The 20,051-nt window shown below is 55.5% G+C and overlaps 3 protein-coding genes across 3 annotated transcripts; 1 reads left to right on the forward strand and 2 right to left on the reverse strand.

Annotated features, from left to right (window-relative positions):
* The first annotated feature begins 345 nt into the window (after positions 1-345).
* LOC129667302 (cytochrome c oxidase subunit 7A1, mitochondrial) lies at positions 346-1,633 on the forward strand. The gene is made up of 4 exons (XM_055594880.1): positions 346-433; positions 968-1,054; positions 1,141-1,225; positions 1,525-1,633. The coding sequence occupies exons 1-4, from the start codon at positions 419-421 to the stop codon at positions 1,578-1,580; spliced, it is 243 nt and encodes an 80-aa protein (XP_055450855.1). The 5' UTR covers positions 346-418; the 3' UTR covers positions 1,581-1,633.
* Positions 1,634-2,450: 817 nt separating this feature from the next.
* On the reverse strand, positions 2,451-10,717 carry Capns1 (calpain small subunit 1). Its single transcript, XM_055594957.1, has 11 exons — positions 10,617-10,717; positions 9,627-9,847; positions 9,176-9,209; positions 8,854-8,943; positions 8,683-8,740; positions 8,518-8,582; positions 5,948-6,016; positions 5,773-5,851; positions 5,565-5,681; positions 3,121-3,179; positions 2,451-2,993 (listed from the first exon to the last, which is right to left on the reverse strand). The coding sequence occupies exons 2-11, from the start codon at positions 9,830-9,832 to the stop codon at positions 2,967-2,969; spliced, it is 804 nt and encodes a 267-aa protein (XP_055450932.1). The 5' UTR covers positions 9,833-9,847; positions 10,617-10,717; the 3' UTR covers positions 2,451-2,966.
* Positions 9,890-11,286, reverse strand: LOC129667197 (uncharacterized). Its single transcript, XM_055594693.1, has 3 exons — positions 11,247-11,286; positions 10,617-10,666; positions 9,890-10,477 (listed from the first exon to the last, which is right to left on the reverse strand). Exons 1-3 carry the CDS (start codon positions 11,284-11,286, stop codon positions 9,890-9,892), a joined length of 678 nt encoding a protein of 225 aa, XP_055450668.1.
* Between the last annotated feature and the right edge of the window lie 8,765 nt (positions 11,287-20,051).

Below are 20,051 nucleotides of genomic sequence, written 5' to 3' on the forward strand. Positions count from 1 at the left end.
TTTTTATTTTTATATCAATTCTGGCTTGGCAAATACTCTGGTCCGGATGCCTCCTCCTTTCCTCAAGGACACCAGGGAAGATCCCGACTTGGCCTTCAGGAAACAAATGTGGAAACTGAGGTGCGAGGCGCAAACACCGCATTCTGTAGAGAGACTGAGTTCGCCTCTGCCCTCTCGGCCCCCCAGTTACCAGCGGGTACTTAGCAGCCGCGGTGATGCTGGGACTCCCAAGGCGGAAAGGCGCAGCGCGGGGCGGGGCTCACCCCTTCGCCCCGAGCCCATTGGACCAGCCGGGCCCGGCCACGCCCCAGCCGTCCAGCCCCGCGCAGGGGGCGGGGCCTGCAGTTCCCCGGCCGTAAGGTGCCGCGCGCGTCCTTGGGCAGAGAGGGGAGGTGACCGAGGCGGCCGGGGACGCAGGATGAGCGCCTTGCGGGTGAGGCCCCCCGCGGGCCGTGCCGGGGTGGGAGGGAACCCCACAACCCTGGACCCTGATTTTTTTTTCCCTCTTATTAATTGATCCATCCCTCTCCCTCAACCCCCCAAGCACCTACTTCACAGCCACAACACAGGAGTCCCCGGGGACCTCCACGCTGTGCCCTGGAGGCACCGTTTCCCCACCCCCACCCCTCCCTCCCCCCTTTCTTTTTGCTTTGACGCGGGGTCTCACGTGGCCCAGGCTGCGAAGCGGGGTGCGTCCCCTTCCCCTGCCCGCACCCCCCACGGGTGATAATATACGTGTGATACCTTCCCTCGGGGTTTAAACGCTTACCAAGTGCCCCGGGCTGGCCCCGAACTCCTGATCTTCCCGCTTGAAGGCTGGGATCCTAGGCCTCCACCAGCGTCTTCTTGGCCCGAATCCCTTCCCATCTGGCTGGTGACTAATACCCTCCCCTTAAGGTGTTCACCAGACACAGTCCCCACCTCGAAGAGCGGGGGCCGCCAGCCCACCCACCCCCTATCCCTCTAGGTCTCCCGGGCTCTGGTCCGTTCTTTCAGCTCATCTACCAGGAGCCACTTGGAGAACCGTGTGCCAGAGAAGCAGAAACTCTTCCAGGTAGGCGGGACCGTCTCTGGGCCCAGCGTGTAGCAGGACAGGCCTGCCCGGGAGCCCGCAACCCCGTTCTCATCCTCACCCCTCAGGCCGACAATGACCTCCCGGTACACCTGAAGGGCGGGGCAACGGACAGCGTCCTGTACCGAGTGACGATGGCTCTGACCCTGGGAGGTGAGAACCCGGCCCTTTGGGTCGCCCTGGATGTGGACCAGCCAGGGGGTCGGTCGGTCTGTCGGTGCTTCAGGAGGGATGGGAACCGAGCTGGGCTGAGGAAGCTGGCCCAGCTCCTGGCCTGGTCCGATCAAAACGGGCGGGGGCGGGGACTCCCCGTGAGGACTCTGGCTTGGGAGGAAGCTGACGGCTGAACTGGAGCTGTGATCGCCGACGGGCTGGGGAAACCTAAGGAGGGGCTGCTGGAGCCCCTGCCACAGCTTGAGAGGGAACTATATCCACCAACTCTTCCTTCCTAGGCACTGCCTACAGCCTATACTGCCTGGGCTGGGCCGCCTTCCCCCACAAGAAGTGAAACCGAGACACCAGGACGAACACCAATAAATGTGCTAATCTCCCGAGAACCCAGCTCTGGCCTGTCTGTGTGTCCCTGCTCACCTTCCCGCAGCCCAGGGGTCTGTACCCCGGCTCTGGGTCCCTCGTGCTGGACCTAGGACAACCTGCTTGTGGGGGGGGGGGGAGTGTCCACGGGGCTGGGCGGAGGACCCGCAGTGGTAGTGCTCAGTGGAGCAGGGGTATTGTCCTCTGCAATGGAATCCCCTCCGCTTGCAGAGGCCCAGAGGGGAGGAAAGGTGCTGGCCAGGGCTGCGGTCGTACAGACCCTGCCTCAAAATGGAGATGCTGAGCACTGCCGCTTGCTGACTAGAATAGAGCATACAATCCACCAGTGAATGAGTGTGTGTGTGGTGTGTGTGTGTGTATGTGTGTGTGAAAGAGAGTGTGTCAGCCCTGGGTTCCATCCTCAGGATCAGTCAATCAGTTGAAGGACCCACAAGACTGAGGTGCGGGAAGCTACAAACATGGACAGACGGTCACAGAGACCTAACAGCTTGGGAAGCTTCGAGGGGATCTCTGGGGATTCTGAGCCCCATTCTGAGCCTGCTCGGGGTCCGGGAGAAGCCTAACAGAGGCAGGCTAAGTCTCAACTCGGAACCCAGTCTGAGGGAAAAAAAGATGCAGAGCAGAAAACACACAGCAGCCCAGAAGAGAGCTCCCCTAACCAGCTGTGGGGCTGGAGAGACGGTGCTTTGCGGCTATTGCAGAGGATCGGGGTTCAGACCCACCCCCCAGCTCACAACCCGGTACCTCCGGACTCAGAGGCTGGCACATACATGGTGCATATATGTACATGATACACTCACACACATTAAATAGACAGCCAAGCTACTCTCTGGACCTCGTGCTCCCTCCTCCCTGGACTCAGAGCCCGTAGGAAGCAGCGAGGAGAGTTTATTTCCTTCTGGGCCGGACAGCTCAGGAACAGAGCGGGCAAAGGCACTGGGGCAGCCCTGCCGGGCCTGGAGTTTGCTTGGCTGCCTGGGAGGTGGCTGAATGAGTGTGGAATAGGGTGTGCAGGGACCAGAGTGACCCTCCCAGAACTAAGACGGGGCCCTCGGGACATGAGCAACACAGTGCTAGGCTTGGCACACAGACAGGATGGAGGTAACAGAGGGTGTGGGCTGGGTGTGGTGAGGGGACTTGCAGTGGGGCACGCTTGCTTGTCTTAGAGCCGGGGGCAACTCAGGGTTTGGCAAGCTGGGGCACGCCAGGCTCTGGCGGCTCACTGGGAGGCTGGGTATCACAACAGGGAGAAGATGGGCCTGAGGGAGCAGGGCATGACCATGAAAATGTGGCTGCAGACAGGATCGAGGAGGGCTCCGTGATGACCTGGGACTCCCGTTCAGGAATACATAGTCAGCTGCAGCCACTGGAAAAGGAAGGCATAGGTGAGCAGAGGGCGCCGGAGAACCGCTTAGCCAGAGCCTGCTGCCAAAGCAGCCGGTAGGGACTGGAACTCATAGCTGAGCCCCTGCCCCCAGGAGAAGCCATCTCACCTCCTGGATGTTCACCCTGATTTGTCCGGTGCCGTTTTTGTCGAGAGATTTGAAAGCACCTGGAGGAGAAAGGAAGGGCGGGCTTAGATGCTTCCGGGGTAACAGTACGTACTGTTATCCTGTACTGACGGCCGTTCTCTTTTTGTGTTGTTTTACTTTCAGACAGGGCCTCACTAAATACCCTCTTGGCTGGCCTCAAACTCATGGAGATCTCTTTGCTTCTGCCTCCAGAGCAGCAGTAGGATTAAAGGCTTGTGCCAGCCCTGACTGGCCATAGGATAATGAGGATGTCGTTGATAATGACAGTTAGTGTTCCGTTCTTTTTTTCCTGTGCCAAGCAAGCAGTGCGCAAAGAACTTCAGAAACACGTGGTGCTACATGCTTGTAATCCCGGCGCTCGGCGGACTGTGGAAGGAGGGTCTTGAGTTCAGTTATCACTCTTAGCTACATACGGGAGTTCAAGGCCAGTCAGGATCCATGAAACTCTATCTATGATAATAATAATAATAATGAGAAGAAGAGAAGAAAATTAAATCAGTAAAATATCTAATTCTTGCTGGGCAGTGGTGGTGTACACCTTTATTCCCAGCACTCTGGAGCTCTGGAGGCAGGGGCAGGTGGAACTCTGAGTTCTGAGTTCGAGGCCAGCCTTGTCGACAGAGCAAGTCCAGGACAGATAAGGCTACACAGAGAAACCCTGTCTGGAGAAACAAAACAAAAACCTTAATTCAGTGAGCATGTGGCATTTTTAAATGAAGCACAGAACTAGGGTATTATAACACAGTGATAGACTTCTTGCCTATCATGCCTGAAGAACAGGGTTCAACCCCTGACACCTCAGTAAGGAACCACATACACTGATGTGATCACACAGCAAGATAGGACAGAAAACTGGGCTGGAACCCAGGACTCTTTCTCAACACTTGTGCTACGTCCTCTTTAGTTGTCACCCAAACAGGCCCCTAAAATGAGGGAACTTGGCAATCTGTTTCTTGGCCCTGGAGTCTGCTGGGTCCCCACGCCTGCCCTGCAGCCTGATGCTTCTCACCCACACCCAAACCAAGGCAGAGCTGCCCACACTGAGTCTGTCCCTTCCCTCACCAGGGCTGAGCCTTCAGGCGGCCACATCCAGTGTCCTTGATGCCCCTGGTTCTCCCACAGGCCAGGGGACACTTCTCCTTGGATTTCTTATCCTCCTGTGTCTCCGTCCTGAGTGCTGATTACAGGTGTGGGCCATCATGCTCAGGCTAACTCAGGGCTCGGTATCAAACCCAGGGCTTCCTGTACCGACTAAGCTAGATCCTAGCCCTTCTAATTAAGTGACTAATTAATTAATTTTGGTTTAAGACAGGTCTCACAAAGGCCTCAAATTTGCCGTGCAGTCAAGTTCGAGCTCCTGTGGCCTCTGAATCTTAAGTGCTGGGATCTCTGGTGTGTACCACCACACCTAACTTGTGGTTTCACTCTTAATGCCCCGCCTTTCCTGGGCTGACCTGTCCCTCCGTTGTCTAGGCCTGCCCTGGCTCTACAATGCCATCCCCAGCACTACACAGCAAGCCCGCCATGCCCACCACTCCCATTTCTTCTCTTTGCTTAGTTAAGTTCTCAGACAAACACAAAGTCCAATTCTGCCTTTCCAGCTTCCTCCACCGAAACAAGGGGGAAATAGTTCCCACTTCTGAGGGAGCCTTAGGACTCTTACAGCTGTCTTTATGAAAGCTCTCACTACAGGATCAGAAGTTCAAGGTCTCCCTCCGCTACAAATCACGTCAGGAATCAACCCAAACTACATGAAAACCTGTCTCAAAAATCAGCCAAGATGGGGCTGGAGAGATGGCGCAGGGGCTGAGAGCCCCTGGTTTAATTCCCAGCATGCATGTGGCAGCTCACCACCTGTGTGACTCCAGTTCAAGGAGGATCCGACAACCCCTGGCATCGGGCAGGCTAAAGGATCATACACATAAGTAGACAAACAGGCCAGAAAGCCAGCCTAGGCGTGACAGCACATGCCTTCAATCCCAGCACTTGAGAGGAGAGAGAGACAGAGAGTGACACAGAGAGAGACTCCTGCAAGTTGTCTATTGACCCCCACATGTAAGGACAAACTCCACTAACAAATAAACCTAAAACAGCAACAGCAGGGCCGCCTCCCTTTGCTCCCTTCCTTGCCCTCTCTAGCTTCACTCCCCATCCTCAGTCTCTCAGTTCACGTTCGCCTTCCTCCAGGCAGCCCTCCCCAATTCCCTGCACTGGTCTAAACCACCTCCGGGCTCCCTCTCACAGCCCAGGAGGCTCTCAGTGGCCTGTCCCATTCCAGCCACGAGCCCCATCCGTTGCTACCCGGTGAGCCAGGCACTGCTCACCTGAAGGCCAGGCTAAGGGGAGACCTTGGCCAATGCGGCTCGGCGAACCCCCACCCTGTCAGGGATCCAGAGGTCACTCACGGAACATGGCGTCCAGCCTGACCAAGCAGCTGATGAAGTTATCGAAGTCCATGTCCCCATTTTCTGCGGAATATCGCCGGATGATCATGTTGTAGAGATGTTCGTTCAGGTGGAACCCTGCAAGCAGCTGTGTCTGAGGATCTGCGTGAGCTCTGGTGCCCCGGCCACTCAGTCCCCAGCACAGCCCCCTGGAACTCTGCTGGCCTACCTGCGGCCTCAAAGGCCCCTGGGAGTTCCCGGCTGCTGATGGTCCCCGATCGGTCAAGATCAAAGCGTTTGTATATAGCCTGGGGACAGAGAAGACAGGGTCCAGCCAGGCGTCAAGGAGCGGCGTCCCCACCCCTGGGGATTGGGTGCTGGGAGTTCCACAGGCTGCCCCGTACCTGCCACTTTTTAATGTTGTTCCAGAGGTACTTGAATTCCTCAAAGCCCAGCTTGCCTGTGGTGTCACTCTGGCAGGAAGTTAAGAACAACGAGGCAAAACGCGGTGTGTGTGTGTTAATGCCGCAATGCTAACTTTTTTTTCCTTTTTGTTTTTTCAACCCAGGGTTTCTCTGTGCAGCCCTGGCTGCCCTGGAACTCACTCTGTGGACCAGGCTGGCCTTGAACTCAGAGATCTGCCTGCCTCTGCCTCTGCTAGTGCTGGGATTAACCATAATGCTAACTTTTAAAAATAACAATAAAACAAACTTGGACGGCTGGAGAGATGGCTTAGCAATTAGAAGAACTCACTGTTCTTGCAGAGGACTTGGGTTTGGTACACACACACACACACACACACACACACACACACAGATCAGAGTAAAGGTAAGCCAAGCCAGGCATGGGGGCATTTACCTATAACTCTAGCACACTTGAGAGGGAAAGAAAGGAAGGTCAGGAGTTCAGGATCAACTCTGGCTACAAACTGATTTCAAGGCCAGCCTTGAAATCTGAGACCCATCTCAGGGCTCCAAAAATACAGCACTAAACTGGGTGTGGTTGTATATGCTGCAGTCCTAGTACTCCGGAAGCCAAGAGGCAGCAGGCTAGAGCCAGTTCACGGTCAGTCTGGGCTATATAGCAAGAGCCTGTCCATACATAAATAAATCAGCAAACTAGGGATATAGCTTGAAGTAGAGGAGGCCTAGTTTAATACCAAGTCTCTCTCTCTCTCTCTCTCTCTCTCTCTCTCTCTCACACACACACACACACAATAACTCAACCCAGATGCTGTACTGTATGTACTGGGTACCTGACAAGAAACCTGGGAATCTGAGCTAGCTGCCATTCAACACTATAGTCATGTCACCCAGGCATGGTTTGGTTTGTTTAGCAAAAGGTTTGGCTGGCTATGGTGGCACACATCTTTAATCCCAACACTCAGGAGGCAAAGGCAAGCATCCCCAGTGAGTTCAAGACCAGCCTGGTTTATGTAGTAAATTCCAGGCCAGCCAGGGTTACACAATAAGGCCCTATTTAATTTTTTTTTTTGTTTGTTTCTTGGACAGGGTCTTATGCTATAATCCCAGCACTGAGGATGCAAAGGAAGAAGTGTTAAGAGTCTCACAGTGGACTGCAGGGCTGGCTCACTGGTTAAGAGCACCATCTGCCCTTTCTAAAGGTCCTGAGTTCAATTCCTGGCAACCACACGGTGGCTCACAACCATCTATAACATGAACTGATTTCCTCCTCTGGCAGATGTAAATGCAGATTAGAACACTCATATGCATGAAATAAATAAATCTTTTTTAAAAATCCAACAGAAGAGTCTCCTGGTAGCCTGGAGTTTACCGAAAGACCCTACAAAAAACAAAACAAGGTTGGCTGGGCATGATACTTCCGGCCTGCAGTCCCGGCACACAGGAGGCAAAAGCAGGTGTATCTGTGTGCTCTGACATCTAGCCTGGTGGACATAGTTGGTTCCAGGCCAGCCACAGCCTTCGGGTGGGGATAGGGGCCGAGGAGATGGCTGAGTGGGGAGAGTGTGCTGGGAGTGCACGCACTCATGACTGGCTATTAACTGGCCTGTGTGCGAACGGTCATGTGTGTCCCTGCACACATTCCCCCATACCCCACATGCGTAGGGAACGCTCTTGGGATGTGTTTAAATGTGTGTGCATGCAGTTGTGGCCCTTGGTAAATAATGTATGGAAGCTTGTTTATGTTTTCGGGGCGGGAGAGATGGCACAGTGGTTAAGGGCACTGGGTGCCTTTGCAGAGAGGACCTGGGTTCAGTTCCCCGCATCAACAGGCAGCCCACACTGTCTTTAACTCCAGTCCTGAGAGGTCTGATACCCTTTCCTACCCTCCTCTGGCACCAGACACGTAGCTGGTGCACACACACATTCATAAACACTCATACACACAAAAACAAACATATCATTAAAAATTGTTAGCCGGGCAGTGGCGGCACAGTCCTGTAATCCCAGCCCTCAGGAGGCAGAGGCGGGGGGATCTCAGAGTTCAAGGCCAGCCTGGTCTATAGAGCAAGTTGCAGGACGGCCAGGGCTACACAGGAAAATCCTGTCTCGAAAACCAATGAATAAACAAATAAATATTGTTTAAGATTAAATACAGAAATGAAAGAAGCTTAGATTCTCAAGCCCAAGACTCCCAAGTCCAAATTCTTAACCTGCCGTTTCTTCCTCAAAGGACTGCTTCTGCTATCCAAGTCCCAACTAGCCGCAAGCCTGATCAGCTTCCACAATCAGATATTCTGATCAGGTGAATTCTGGGTGGTCTGGCCAGAGACGAGCCCACATCTCTCTGAGCCTGTGTCCTTTCCTGTTACACTGTCCCTGTCTAAAAAGGTTCTGTGAAGTTGTGCCCACTCATCTAGGTGAAGTCCTAGCTGTGGCAGCTGGTACTATCTGTTGCCATGTACGAAAACTCCACCGTGGCTGTCCCCAACGCGCTCTCAGAAACCCCCTCTTCACCCCAGACCTCCTCCAGGCTGACCCCAAAAGGATACATCCATCACAGCCACCATGCTTCGACAAGTGTCAAGGCCAAAACCATCAGTTTTCAGATCCGGGTCTAAGGGCGGAACAGGTTGGAGTTCAGAGGTCAGAGACCACGGTTGCCCCGGCCCACACGGCCTGTAAACCCTCCCTAGGCCCTGGCCCTGGCCACTCACGTCGAGTCACGACCTTGTTGAGGATATTCATGAGTTCTGTGGCACTGACCTCCATGTCCTGGGGGCGGAAGTTAAGGGAGGGAGATGGAGTCGGTCCCGATACTCATAGAAGAGGATGAGGAGTGCCGGGGGGTCATAGCGAGGCAGGGCCAGTGGCCCCGAGATACTTACGTCGCCGGCCAGCTGGACAAAAAGTCTCCTGAACTGCTTTACCTCCTCGCTCTCATTGGCCTCAACGTTGGCGTAGTGGCCTCGCGGCGGCTGCAGAGAGAGGAGATCTCAGAACAGAACCACTTCCCTCTCCTCCCATCCATGAGTCCCAGGGAAAGGAGGGGGCGGGCTGGGCAGTGAGGGCCAGGGAGCCTGAAGTGAGTGCAGCTAAGCCTTGGGGCCTTCAGAAAGGACACTGTCAATGGCAGGGGACATCCCGATAGGGATGGGGAAGGTGACCCGGCCTCGGGTGGGAGGGTCTCTCCTGCCCAGGGCGGCTTACCGGGGGCTCCGGGTTGTACTGAGCAGCGGCCTCGCTGGGGGGAGATGATGGGGGGGCGGGGTTAGAGCCTCCAACGGGTAGCAGAACGGTCATGGCAACCCCTCAAGCTCCAGCCTCCCTTCCTTAGGTGGTCCCTCCTCCTCCCGTCTACCCAGGTCCTGACGGGTCCCAACTTTCAACAGCATGGACCTACCGCTTCTCCTTCGCCATCAGGCCAACCCCTCCCACGAGCCCACCGTCAGGCAGGAGTCGCGGAGGAGCATCCACCAATCACGGACGTCAGAACCACCCCGGGGTACCAATCGGTACCCCGAAATCCCACCCCGACTCCAGCGGGGCCCGCCCCTCCAAGGGGGTCCGCGCCAGCCTCCCTGCGCCCCATCCTCCTCCCTCACGCCTCCCCCCAGCCCCACCAGCCGACACTCCTCCGAGCCGCCAGGCCCCGCCTCACCTGATGGCGCTGATGACCCCGCCCAGGATGCGCATGGCGGTCCCTCCTCCGCCGCCGCCTCCTCCCAGCCCCATGCCGCCCATGCCGCCGCCGCCGCCGCCCCCGCCGGCCGCTCCGCTTATCAGGCCTCCCAGCACGTTCCCCAGGCCCCCGCCTGCTCCTCCGCCGCCGCCGCCGCCCTTCAGGAACGAGTTCACCAGGAACATGACTGCGACTGGGTCCTGCGGAGAGAGGGCGGGGCGGGGGCGGGGCGAGGGGCGGGGTCAGGCGGTCGCCACGCCCAGAGCCCAGCCCTTCCCGGCCGGGGGAGATGCACTTCCCCGCGGCTCCGGCAGGGGGCGCGGCCTCGGGCTGGGGGTCCCGACAGGCGCCCGCGGCCCGCTAGCCCGGGCGGGAGAGCCACCTCCGAGGGTCTGGAGGGGACCCTGGCCCAGGCTGGGGTGCACGCGTGGGCGCCGCGGGGAGCGGGGGCACAGCCTGCTGCGACCCCAGGAGCGGAGAGGCTGGGGCTGGAGACGCAGGGCAGGGCCAGCCTGGGCTGCCGCGGGGGTCGCCCAGCCTGGGCGCGGCGGGGGGGACCCCAACTTGTGAGTCCGGGGCGGAGGCCTCTCCCGGCGGGGGGGGGGCGGAGGGGGTAGCGCCCCAGGGCCGAGCTCGGGCAGCCCCTTCCGGGTGGACGAGCACAGGGCTACGGTGTCACCACCGGATCCGCGGACTCCCGGCCCCAGGTGGCGGCTGTGCGCCCCGGGGGGCCCGGATAACGGGGCTCCTCCCGCCGCGGACGGGAGCCGGGGCCTCGGGTCGTGGCTCCTTTGGGGCGCCCCTCGGAGCTCTGGGCTGATGTCGCGGTGCTCGGGAGGGGGTGACAGGCCCGATCCGAGAACGCAGGTTCGAGGACCCCCGAGGCCGCGAGTTCAAGGCCCCCCCCCTCCCGATCTGAGGACCGCCGATCCCGGCTCCGCGGGGTGCGGGGGTGCTGGCCCGGCTCACCTGGGGATCCGGCGGTCCGCGGCTGCGCTCGCCCGCTCTCCGGCCTCCGGCTGTGTCCGGTTCAGGAGGGCGGGCCCACTGACTAAGGGTTGGGACTCCTGCGCGGTCCTAGACCCGCCCTTGCCGACTGCGCCTGCGCGGGAGCTCCTCCCCGCCCCCAGCCTAGCGGGCTGCGGGCGTGTGCGTCTCTCCCTACCTAACCTCTCCGCTGCACGCGCCGCCACAAGTTCAAAGCTGTCCAGACTGACAGGGCAGCCTAACGCCCAGGTCCTGGAGCGTCCTGGGAACCAGACCCAGGTCACCCTTGGCTGTAGTGGGTTTACTGAACATCCCAAGCTAACGCTGCACTCCTCCTAAGGCCCCGGCTAACCTCGAACTCGAAGCAATCCTCCCGCCTCTGCTTTCAGAGTGCTAGGATTACAGGTGTGATCCGTTTACTGTCAGTTCCTGCCTCCCACCTAGCTCCCTCCCTTTTTGGCTCCTAGGCAGTCTGGCCGCTCCCTGGGGACTTATGTAAAGCTCAACTTGAGTCTTCATTGCTCATCCCTAATACGGCGGCCTGATGATGTCCGTGAGCAATGATTCCCTCATCTGCAAAATGGGAGCATGGCCGGGCGTGAGGACACACACCTGGAACGCCAGCCCTTGGTCGGTGGGGGCAGGAGGCCATTCTCGGCACCTCTCAAGTTTGTGGCCAGCCTGGGCTACACGAGACCCTGTCTCAAAGGGGAGCAGGTTAGACACAGGTTCCCCGGAATTAAGAGAGAACTACACAGTAAATGCCAGCGCGCTGTTCCCTGAGCTCATCCGGGTCCCCAAGCTCATTGACTCTCGCTCACCCTTAACCAGTGTGATAACTGCCAGTTCCTCAGTAGTCTGCGCCCGCCAGCTCGCATGTCCTCACCGCAGCCCGTGTGTGTGTGTGTGGGGGCTGTGGCCTCTGCCTCACCTGCTCCCTTCACTGCCGTCCTTACCCAAAGACTCCCCAATAGCTTAATATGATAATCACTCAAATGATAGTCACTCAAATGACAGGATCGTAGTCGCTCCTAACAGCACCTAAGGGCTTGCTGGGACCAGGCCAGGTAATTGCTAGCCAAGCCTGTGTGTGGGAGGCAAGGTGTAACAGGAGCGAAACTGCAGGCTCTGAACCGCAGGCAGGATCACCGGGGTGCGCCTGTAAGTCATCTGAATGGATTCCCTTCCTGCCACACCCCTCCCGGCCACACTGGGCGGCCTGCTGACCTCAGGCTCAACTCACTGGCCGTCCCTTGCACTAGCCGGGGTCCTCTGCCTACAAACACTTCTGTGTTTGCTTTTCTTGTTTGTCTCCGTCGCTGGAAGGAGCTCAGCTGTCTCTCCCTTATGAAGTCCTCTTTGTCCTCCCGCCCGCCCAGGGCCTGGTGAGGCTGTCAGAGCCACCCTGTAGTAAACACAATGACACATGTCTAGAATCCAAAGGCTCAGAAGGCTGGGGCAAGTGAGCGACACCATAGGACACCCTATCTCAAAAACAACTTAAAAAGCGCTTCAGGAAGAGGCAGGCGGATCTCTGGGAGTTTGAGGCCAGCCTGGTCTACAAAACAAGTCCAGGGCAGCCAGGGCTATCAGTGAAGCCATGTCTTGAAAAAGAAGAACAAAAACCAAACAGTGATTATCACTTTTTAAGCACTGTTGAGGCTGTAACACAGCTTTAATCCCAGCGCTCCAGGAAGTAGAGGCAGGCAGACCTCTGAGCCTACATACCCAGTTCCAGAGCACAGCCAAGGGCCATATAGTGAGACCCTGTCTGAAACAAAAGACAACAAACAAAAAAGGTTGGAAAGAATCAGACTAACTTTGTAACCTATGTTTCTTTAATTGCCTTATAACTTATATTTTCAAGTTTTAGGCCCATGTTAATTAAAACCTCTTAGTGCTTCTCCAGAGAACCGAGGAATGTAAAAGTTCCTGACATTAGCCATCTGCGAGGGCAGAGATAAGGAAGAGAACAAGCAGAGATCTCTACTAGGTGGAGAAAATCACCAGCCAGCACCTGTGAGATAAACTTTGTTTGGAAACTGGGCCAAATGGCCCCCTAGTCCTTCTCCTGAATAGCTCTTGACCTTTGACCCAAAGCCTGTAACCCCCACTCCTCAGAACAGACACAGGATGAGTTAATCACTCTCCCACCTTTAACTGTGGCTATATCTCATATGGCAGGAAATTCCAAACTAACTTGAAGATCAGGTATTTAGACAGGGCTGACTGGACCTAAGGGTGCCCAGAACCAACCAATTATTTTAAAAGTTAAATACCTCATCCAATCCTAAATCACCAAGACTGCAACCCCTGAAAATTACCCTCGCCTTGTCCTTTAAAAGCCCAAGGCCTTGGTCTCCCAGTGCCACTCTTTGCTGACCAGCAGGGGTGACCCCATCATACAATGGTCAAAATAAACCTCTTGCATTTGCATCCATAGATGGTGGTCTCTGGAGGGCTTTTTTCACTCACCTCCCAGGTAGCTAGGCACCTGCTGGGCCTGACAGGCTCAGGCCAGGCCTAACAGGTTTCAGGGGTGCTGTGCTGGGGAGATGGCTCCAGGGGTTAAGAGCACTGGCTGCTCTTCCAGAGGAGCCAGGTTCAAGTCTCAGCCCCCACAGCAGGGGCTCACAACTGCCTGTAAGTCCTGTTCTAGGAGGTCTAATGGTCTCTTCTGGCTCTGAAGACACTGGCAGGAATGCGGTACCAAGACATTCACTCAAGGAAACCACACGCAAAAAAGAAAACCGATGCCTGTCGTTTTCATAGCGCCCCCTCCCAGGGTGATCCTGTCGTCCTCTAATTCTGTCTCCCCAACTCTCAACTCCCGGCACCTGTGAGCTTTAGGTCTTGTTGCCCCTGTCTGTGCGCTGTGCCATTGGGCACTTCCCTGAGGTGCTTTTTGATGAGTTTTCCCCTGTGTGTGTATTTTGTGGGGTGGAATCTCATAGCCCAGGCTGGCCTTAATCTCACTGACAGACGGAGAATGGCCTTGAAGCGATCTTCCTGTCTCCACCCCGAAAGCCCTGGGTTTACAGGAGTGTGCCCGGGTCCTGCATGTCCTGTTTCATCTCTAGGTCACCAGCCCCCAATTCCCTCTCTTCAACCTGGGCAAGGCGGGGTCCCAGGGCCTGGACTCAAGGCTTCTTTCTGTTTATCGTCTCCCTGGGGGATGGGAGTAAGGGGCTCCTCAGCCACGAACGAGGTCCATCCCCGAGCTGTCCACACCCGATCCTTCTCCTTTCTTTTTTGCTTTTTGTTTAGTTGTTTTTTTAATTCTATTTCATGTTTATGCATCTCTGTGTCTGCCTTGCAGAAGCAGCAAGCTTGTAACCACTGAGCCATCTCTCTAACAGCTTGGGGCTCTCCTGGACCAAGGGCTGTCACTGAACTTCTGGCAATCCTTCCTAGCCTCCCTAGTGTTCCCATTACAACACACTTCCCTCCCGGCTGATCGTCTGTGAGGACCCCACCGGTCCATGCCTGAGCAAAGCTAACTGGCCTCTGTCTGTACCCTCAGTGCCGCCCCTCCCCCAACCACTATCGCTGCCAACCTTCCCCCCCAATTTTTTTTTTTTTTTTTTTGGAGTAGGGTTATTGGAGACAGGGTTTCTCTGTGTGTCCCTGGCTGTCCTGGACTGGCTTTGTAAACCAGGCTGGCCTTGAACTCACACCTGACTGCTGACTGCCTCTGCCTCCCTGAGTGCTGAGGTTAAAGGCTTGTGCTGCCCCTGCCAACCTTGATCTCCTTCTCTGTCCCTACCACCTGCAAAGCAAGCAAGTGCAGGTGTCCTCCCCCCCCCCTCTCCCTCCTCCTCCCTCCCTCCCCCTGCTCCTGCCCACACACTCAGAGCTCTGTACCTGCTACACTTCATTCCATTGGAGTCAAATTTCCCTCCCTAGGAAAAGCAGCTCAGAGAGTGCATGCCCGGCCTGCATGACGCCCCAGCACTGAAAAGAAAAAGAAAAAAATGGTTCTTTTCACTCTAGACACAAAGTCCTCACTGATCTGTCCTGTCACCTCCCTGTCCCTCTAAGCCAGTCCAGGGAGGACAGGCATGGTGGCACCCGCCTTTGATCCCAGCACTCGGGAGGCAGAGGCGGACAAATCTACGGGAGTTTGAGACCAGTCGGGTCTACACAGCAAGTTCCAGGACCTGGATAGTCCCATCTGAGGCTTAACGGACAAAAAATGGGTAGGAGGCGCTGCCCGTGTGCCGTGTCCAACCAGCGCCTTTCCTGCGCTTGGGATGGGCCAACTCCATGCCAAGGCGTCTCTGGGTGGTGGGAGAGAGGACAGTCTTCCCAGACCTCTCATTAACCTTCTTCACTTTTTTTTTTTCCTTTAATGAAACAAAGTGTCATTATGTAGCCCTGATCTACCTCTTGAGTTCCAGGTCAGCCAGCGCTACTTAATGAAACTTTGTCTCAAAAGCCACACGGAGGGATGGGAGTGCTGGAGAGATGGCTCAGCAGTGAGGGCAGCTGGGAAAGGTTAAGGCCAGGGTACCAAAGGGGCTCCCAGCTCCGACCTCTACTTTTCGTTTTGTTTCACCTGTGAATTTTTCCCGGCAATATTTGTATACGTTTCTGGTCATGTTGGATGTGCAAATTGAAACATTATTTACCACGAGTGTAGACGCGTGCATGTGACCCGGTCAACTCGTGGAGATGAGAGGACAGCTCAGGAGTCAGCTCTCTCCCAGGCCCCTGAGGTGTGGGCAGTGAGCTCGCTCTGCCAGCCTGGCACCGCTCTTGCTGGTCTCTCTGATATGGAAATTTTTATTCCGCCCATTTTTTTTTTTTTTTTTGCATGTCATATCAACCTGGAAAGGGCAGGTGTCTTCCCCGCCCAGCCGTGGCCCGGCCTTGATGTTCCTCACCCCAGGAGCCCGATGACTCCCTCGGCCCTTCCCACCCAGGTAATAAACTAGCCTCCAGGCTCTGGAAGCTGCTGCCTAAGGAGCAGCAGGGCGGCAGGTAGGAGCTGAGTGTTTGCTGCCTTGGCATCAGCCCCAGAGTGCTTGAGCGTTAGTCCCCGAGGAAGAACGAGGTCTATTCTCCTTGGCCATGCTCAGCTCTGTTTCAGGGCTCGTTTTAATCTTTTCTACCCTACAGCGCGCATTTTATGCACCCAAACAATTCCTCACAGTCCTAAAAATACCAGTTCCCCGCTGTGCTTAAGACTCCATCGTCTAAGAGCTAGCAGGAGCTTTTCTCCATCCCTTGATCCCCGACTAAACCCAGGGATAGGCTGTGGAGGTTCAGTGAGGAGCTAACCCCATTGTTCTAGTTTGCTCTCTGTTGCTGTGGCCTCGACAGAAGGCAATGCGGGAAGGAGAGGGTTTATTTGGCCTACAGGTTAGAGGTCATCTGGGAATACCAAGACAGGAGCCTGGAGGCAGGATGGGAAGCAGAGCCCTGGAGGAACGCTACTCACAACCTGCCTTTTTATACAACTCACCTGCCTCCGGGCGTCAGGACCCACAGTGCACTGTGCCTTCCACATCAATCATTCATTAAGAAAATGCACCCCAAGCCGGGAGGTGGGGGCGCACGCCTTTAATCCCAGCACTCGGGAGGCAGAGGCAGGTGGATCGCTGTGTGTCTGAGGCCAGCCTGGTCTACAGAGTCCAGGACAGCCAGGGCTACTCAGAGAAACCCTGTCTCAGAAAACAATAACAAAAACAAAACAAACAAAAAGTTGAGTGTATACCTTTAATCCCAGCAATCAGGAGGCAGAGACAACAGGTGGATCCCCGTGCGTTCAAGGCGAGCCTGGTCTACACAGAAAGTTCCATGACAGCTGGGGCTGCGCAGTGAGGCCGTAAAGCAGGGCTCTCATAAGGCTTGACCGAAGCTGAGCAGCACCGCAGGCCTGCAAATGCCAGCACTTGCAGGACAGAGACAGGAAGAGCACAGGTTCACCTGGACTGTTTAGAGAAAAAGGAAAAGCAGGGCATAGCAGCGCACACCTTTAGTTCCAGCACTTGGGGGGCAAGGAGATGGGTCTTTGTGAGTTCGAGACCAGCCAGAACTACATAGTAAGACCCTGTGTTGACAAAAAAAAAAAAAAAAAAAAAATTCTGGGGCTGGAGAGAAGGCATGGCAGTTAAGAGCACTGACTGCTCTTTCAGAGGTCCCAGGTTCAATTCCCAGCAACCACATGGCAACTGTCTGTAACTCCTGTTCCAGGGGCTCTGACACCCTCACACAGACATACACGCAGGCAGAAACACACACACAGGCTAAGAAAAAACAAAACCAATAAGAAATAATAAAGATGAAAGTTGGAGGGTGTCTCAAGGCCTCCTCTTGAATCTGAGTATCCTGTCAACGGACAGGACAGCGCAGACATGACGGCCTGTGGGGGCGACGGCGTGTGGCTCTGGAGCGGGCTCAGGAAAGGCCGTGCTTCAGCCTGCCATCCGGGCACTGCAGTGGAGAACGGGAGGTTTCAAATAGAAAAGTCCACGTGCTCAGAGGCTGCCTGTCTGGAAAGGCCCTGTGAGGTCTCCTAGTCACGGTCCCCGGGGGCCTGGCCAACAGTCGGCTCACTACAGCCAAGTTGGTGAGTCACTCGGACATCCAGCCTTGTCTCGCTACAGAGAGAGGGCTCTTAAAGAAGAAAGAGCCAAAGAATTAGTGGAAAAGTTGGATATTTTCTTTTTCACCTTTCTTCTTTCTTCTGTGTTTTTTTTTTTTTTCCCCTGGGGGGGTGGGTTGAGACAGGGTTTCTCTGTGTAGCCCTGGCTGTCCAAGACTTGCTTTGTTGACCAGGCTGGCTTCGAACTCCTGCCTCTAGTTTTCTTTTTGCTGTGATGACGTTGGGGGCCTGGGCCTTGGGCATGCTAAATGAGTGCTTTCTAGGCCCTGCAGCCCTTGGATGTTTCACTTCTAATTCTCTTTATTCAGTGTGTGTGTGTGTGTGTGTTGTGTGTGTGTGTGTTGTGTGTTGTGGGGTCGGAGTGTCATGCTGCATGTGTGGAAGTTGCAGGTCACAGGACAGCTTGCAAGAGTCATTGCCCGCCTTCCGAGATGTGGGTGCGGAGAACTGAACTCAGATCACCAGGCTTGGCAGAAAGCACCTTCACCCAATGACCCGTCTCAGCTGCCATCAGTTTATCTGACTTGGTGTCTCCTGTATCCCAGACTGGCCTTGAACTCTCTCTGCAGCTGACAGTGACCTTGAACCCCCAGCCCCTTGTCACCACTTCCAGATGCTTTTTAGTGGTGCTGGGGTGGAGTCCAGGGCTTTTGCCTGCTGGTCAGGCATTGTGCCAACTGCATTCTAACCCTCCTTGACTATGATTTAAAAACCACCAAAACAGGCTTTATAAACGGGGGCCCTAGATCTAACTCCCAAATTGTCAGATAGGGACTGTGTATCAGGACTGGGGCTTCAGGTGGCACTCGGGAAGCTGAGGCAGGAGGGTGGCCACGAGTTCGAGTCTAGCCTAGGGGGCACACCTAGACCTGGTCCCAAGCAAAACAAAACACCAAACAGCCAAAGCTGCTGGTGCCTTTTTTTTTTTTTTTTTTTTTTTTAATCCCAGGTCTTAAGGGACTTCAGCAAGTGGCTCTATGGGTCTGAGGCCGGCAAGGCTACCTAGCCGGACCCTAGGTCGAGAAGAATGACAAAATAAACAAGCAGCTGGGTGTGGCAGCGCATGCCCGAGCTGTGCGCATGCATTTTCACCCTGGGAAAACAAACACATGACCCATCACCCCGACGGGGCGCTGCCGCCGAGGTTAAAGCAACAGTTCCGCTCAGGTCTGGCCCCTCGGAGCACAGAGGGTAGGCAGGCTTGTCCCCGGGACTGTGGGCAGCTGCCGGGAGCTTGCCTCACAGCTCCTCTCTTTAAAAACCTGTTTGTTTGTTATCATTGGGGGCCTGCACACTCGGAAGCCGGAAGGGCAATCCGCGTCTTCCTCCACCTTCACGCCGCTCACGGGGATCGAACTGGGGTCCTCACCCTCGGCAGCAAGCACCGCTGACTCGCGAGCTCCCTCACCAGCACGGGCTTCTGTTCTCTCTCACTGTCGCCTTTCCTGCTGAAGGTCAAAGCCAGGACCTCACGCACGCACACCGAACAAGGGGCCGGCTCCTCAGGAGTCACCCACCCTTTACAGACAAGAGTCCCCGCATGTACCCCAGACGGGTGTGTGATCTTACAGCTGTCTGCCTCAGCCTCCTCAGTGCTGGGACTGCAGGCAGAGGCCACTGAGGTCAGATCTTTCTTTCTTTCTTTCTTTCTTTCTTTCTTTCTTTCTTTCTTTCTTTCTTTCTTTCTCTTTCTTTCTTTCTTTCTTTCTTTTTCTTTCTTTCTTTACTCCTTCCTTCCTCCCTTCCTCCCTTCCTTCCTTCCCTTCTTTCTTCTTTAGTTTTATGTGTGTGACTGTTCTGCCTGCATGTATGTCTTTGTGTGTGATGCCCCGAAGGACAGAAGAGGACACTGGATCCTCTGTAACTAGCGATACTGTGGGCTACCGTGAGGGGGCTGGAAACTGAACCCTGGGTCCTCGGGGAGAGCAGCCAGTGTTCCTAACCATTGAGCCATCTCTCCAGCCCCAACCAGCATCAGATCTTTTATTTTTATTTCTTAGGAGAGGTAGTTTTCAAGACAGGGTTTCTCTGTGTATGTAGTCTTGGCTGGCCTGGGCTCGCTTTGTAGACCAGGCTGGCCTCGAACTTCACAAGGATCCACCTGCCTCTGCCTCCCCAGTGCTGGGATTGAAGGCACGTGCCACCACTGCCAACTTTTTGTTTTTTTAAAAATTTCCAGCATTGGCTCTTAGCATCGCAAAGACAACCGAAGCCAGGGGTGGTACCTCAGGCCTGTAACTTCAGCACTTGTGGCGAGGCCAAGGCCAGCCTGAACCATGTAAAGAGAACTACTCTCCCAAGGAGGGAAGGACAAGAGAAAGGACGGGGAGGCAACCTGTGGGATTTGCATCTGGTGGAATTCAACGCTACCCATAAGAGTACTCACCCCAAACTGATCGCCATTCTTCATCCACAAGCGGAACATGAAGGCAGCCTTTTAATCTGCCCGTTTACAGTGGACTGACTGGGACGTGGCTCAGGGGGCAGGGTGACTTCCTGTCAGCCCTGACCACCCGAGTTCCACCCCCAGTAACCGTAATTCCTGCGACCCACATACTGGAGGGGGAGAGCTGACTCCTGCCAGTCGTCCTCTGACCCCCATAGAGCCACCCGGGAACAGACACGCACACAAAATAGATCAATGCTAAGAAAACATTCTAAAGAGCACAATGGAAGGCATCAAGAGATGCGCCGAGCTAAACCAGACTGTGGGAAATGCCAGAAAAAAGGAACCGGAGGGGGATGGTTGCAGAATACTTAAGAGAGTGCGGTGGCACGCGCCTGTGATCCCAGCACCCGGGGAGCCA

The sequence above is a fragment of the Psammomys obesus genome, unplaced genomic scaffold (assembly GCF_907164565.1).
Source record: "Psammomys obesus unplaced genomic scaffold, mPsaObe1.curated_primary_1811, whole genome shotgun sequence".
Taxonomy (NCBI): domain Eukaryota; kingdom Metazoa; phylum Chordata; class Mammalia; order Rodentia; family Muridae; genus Psammomys; species Psammomys obesus.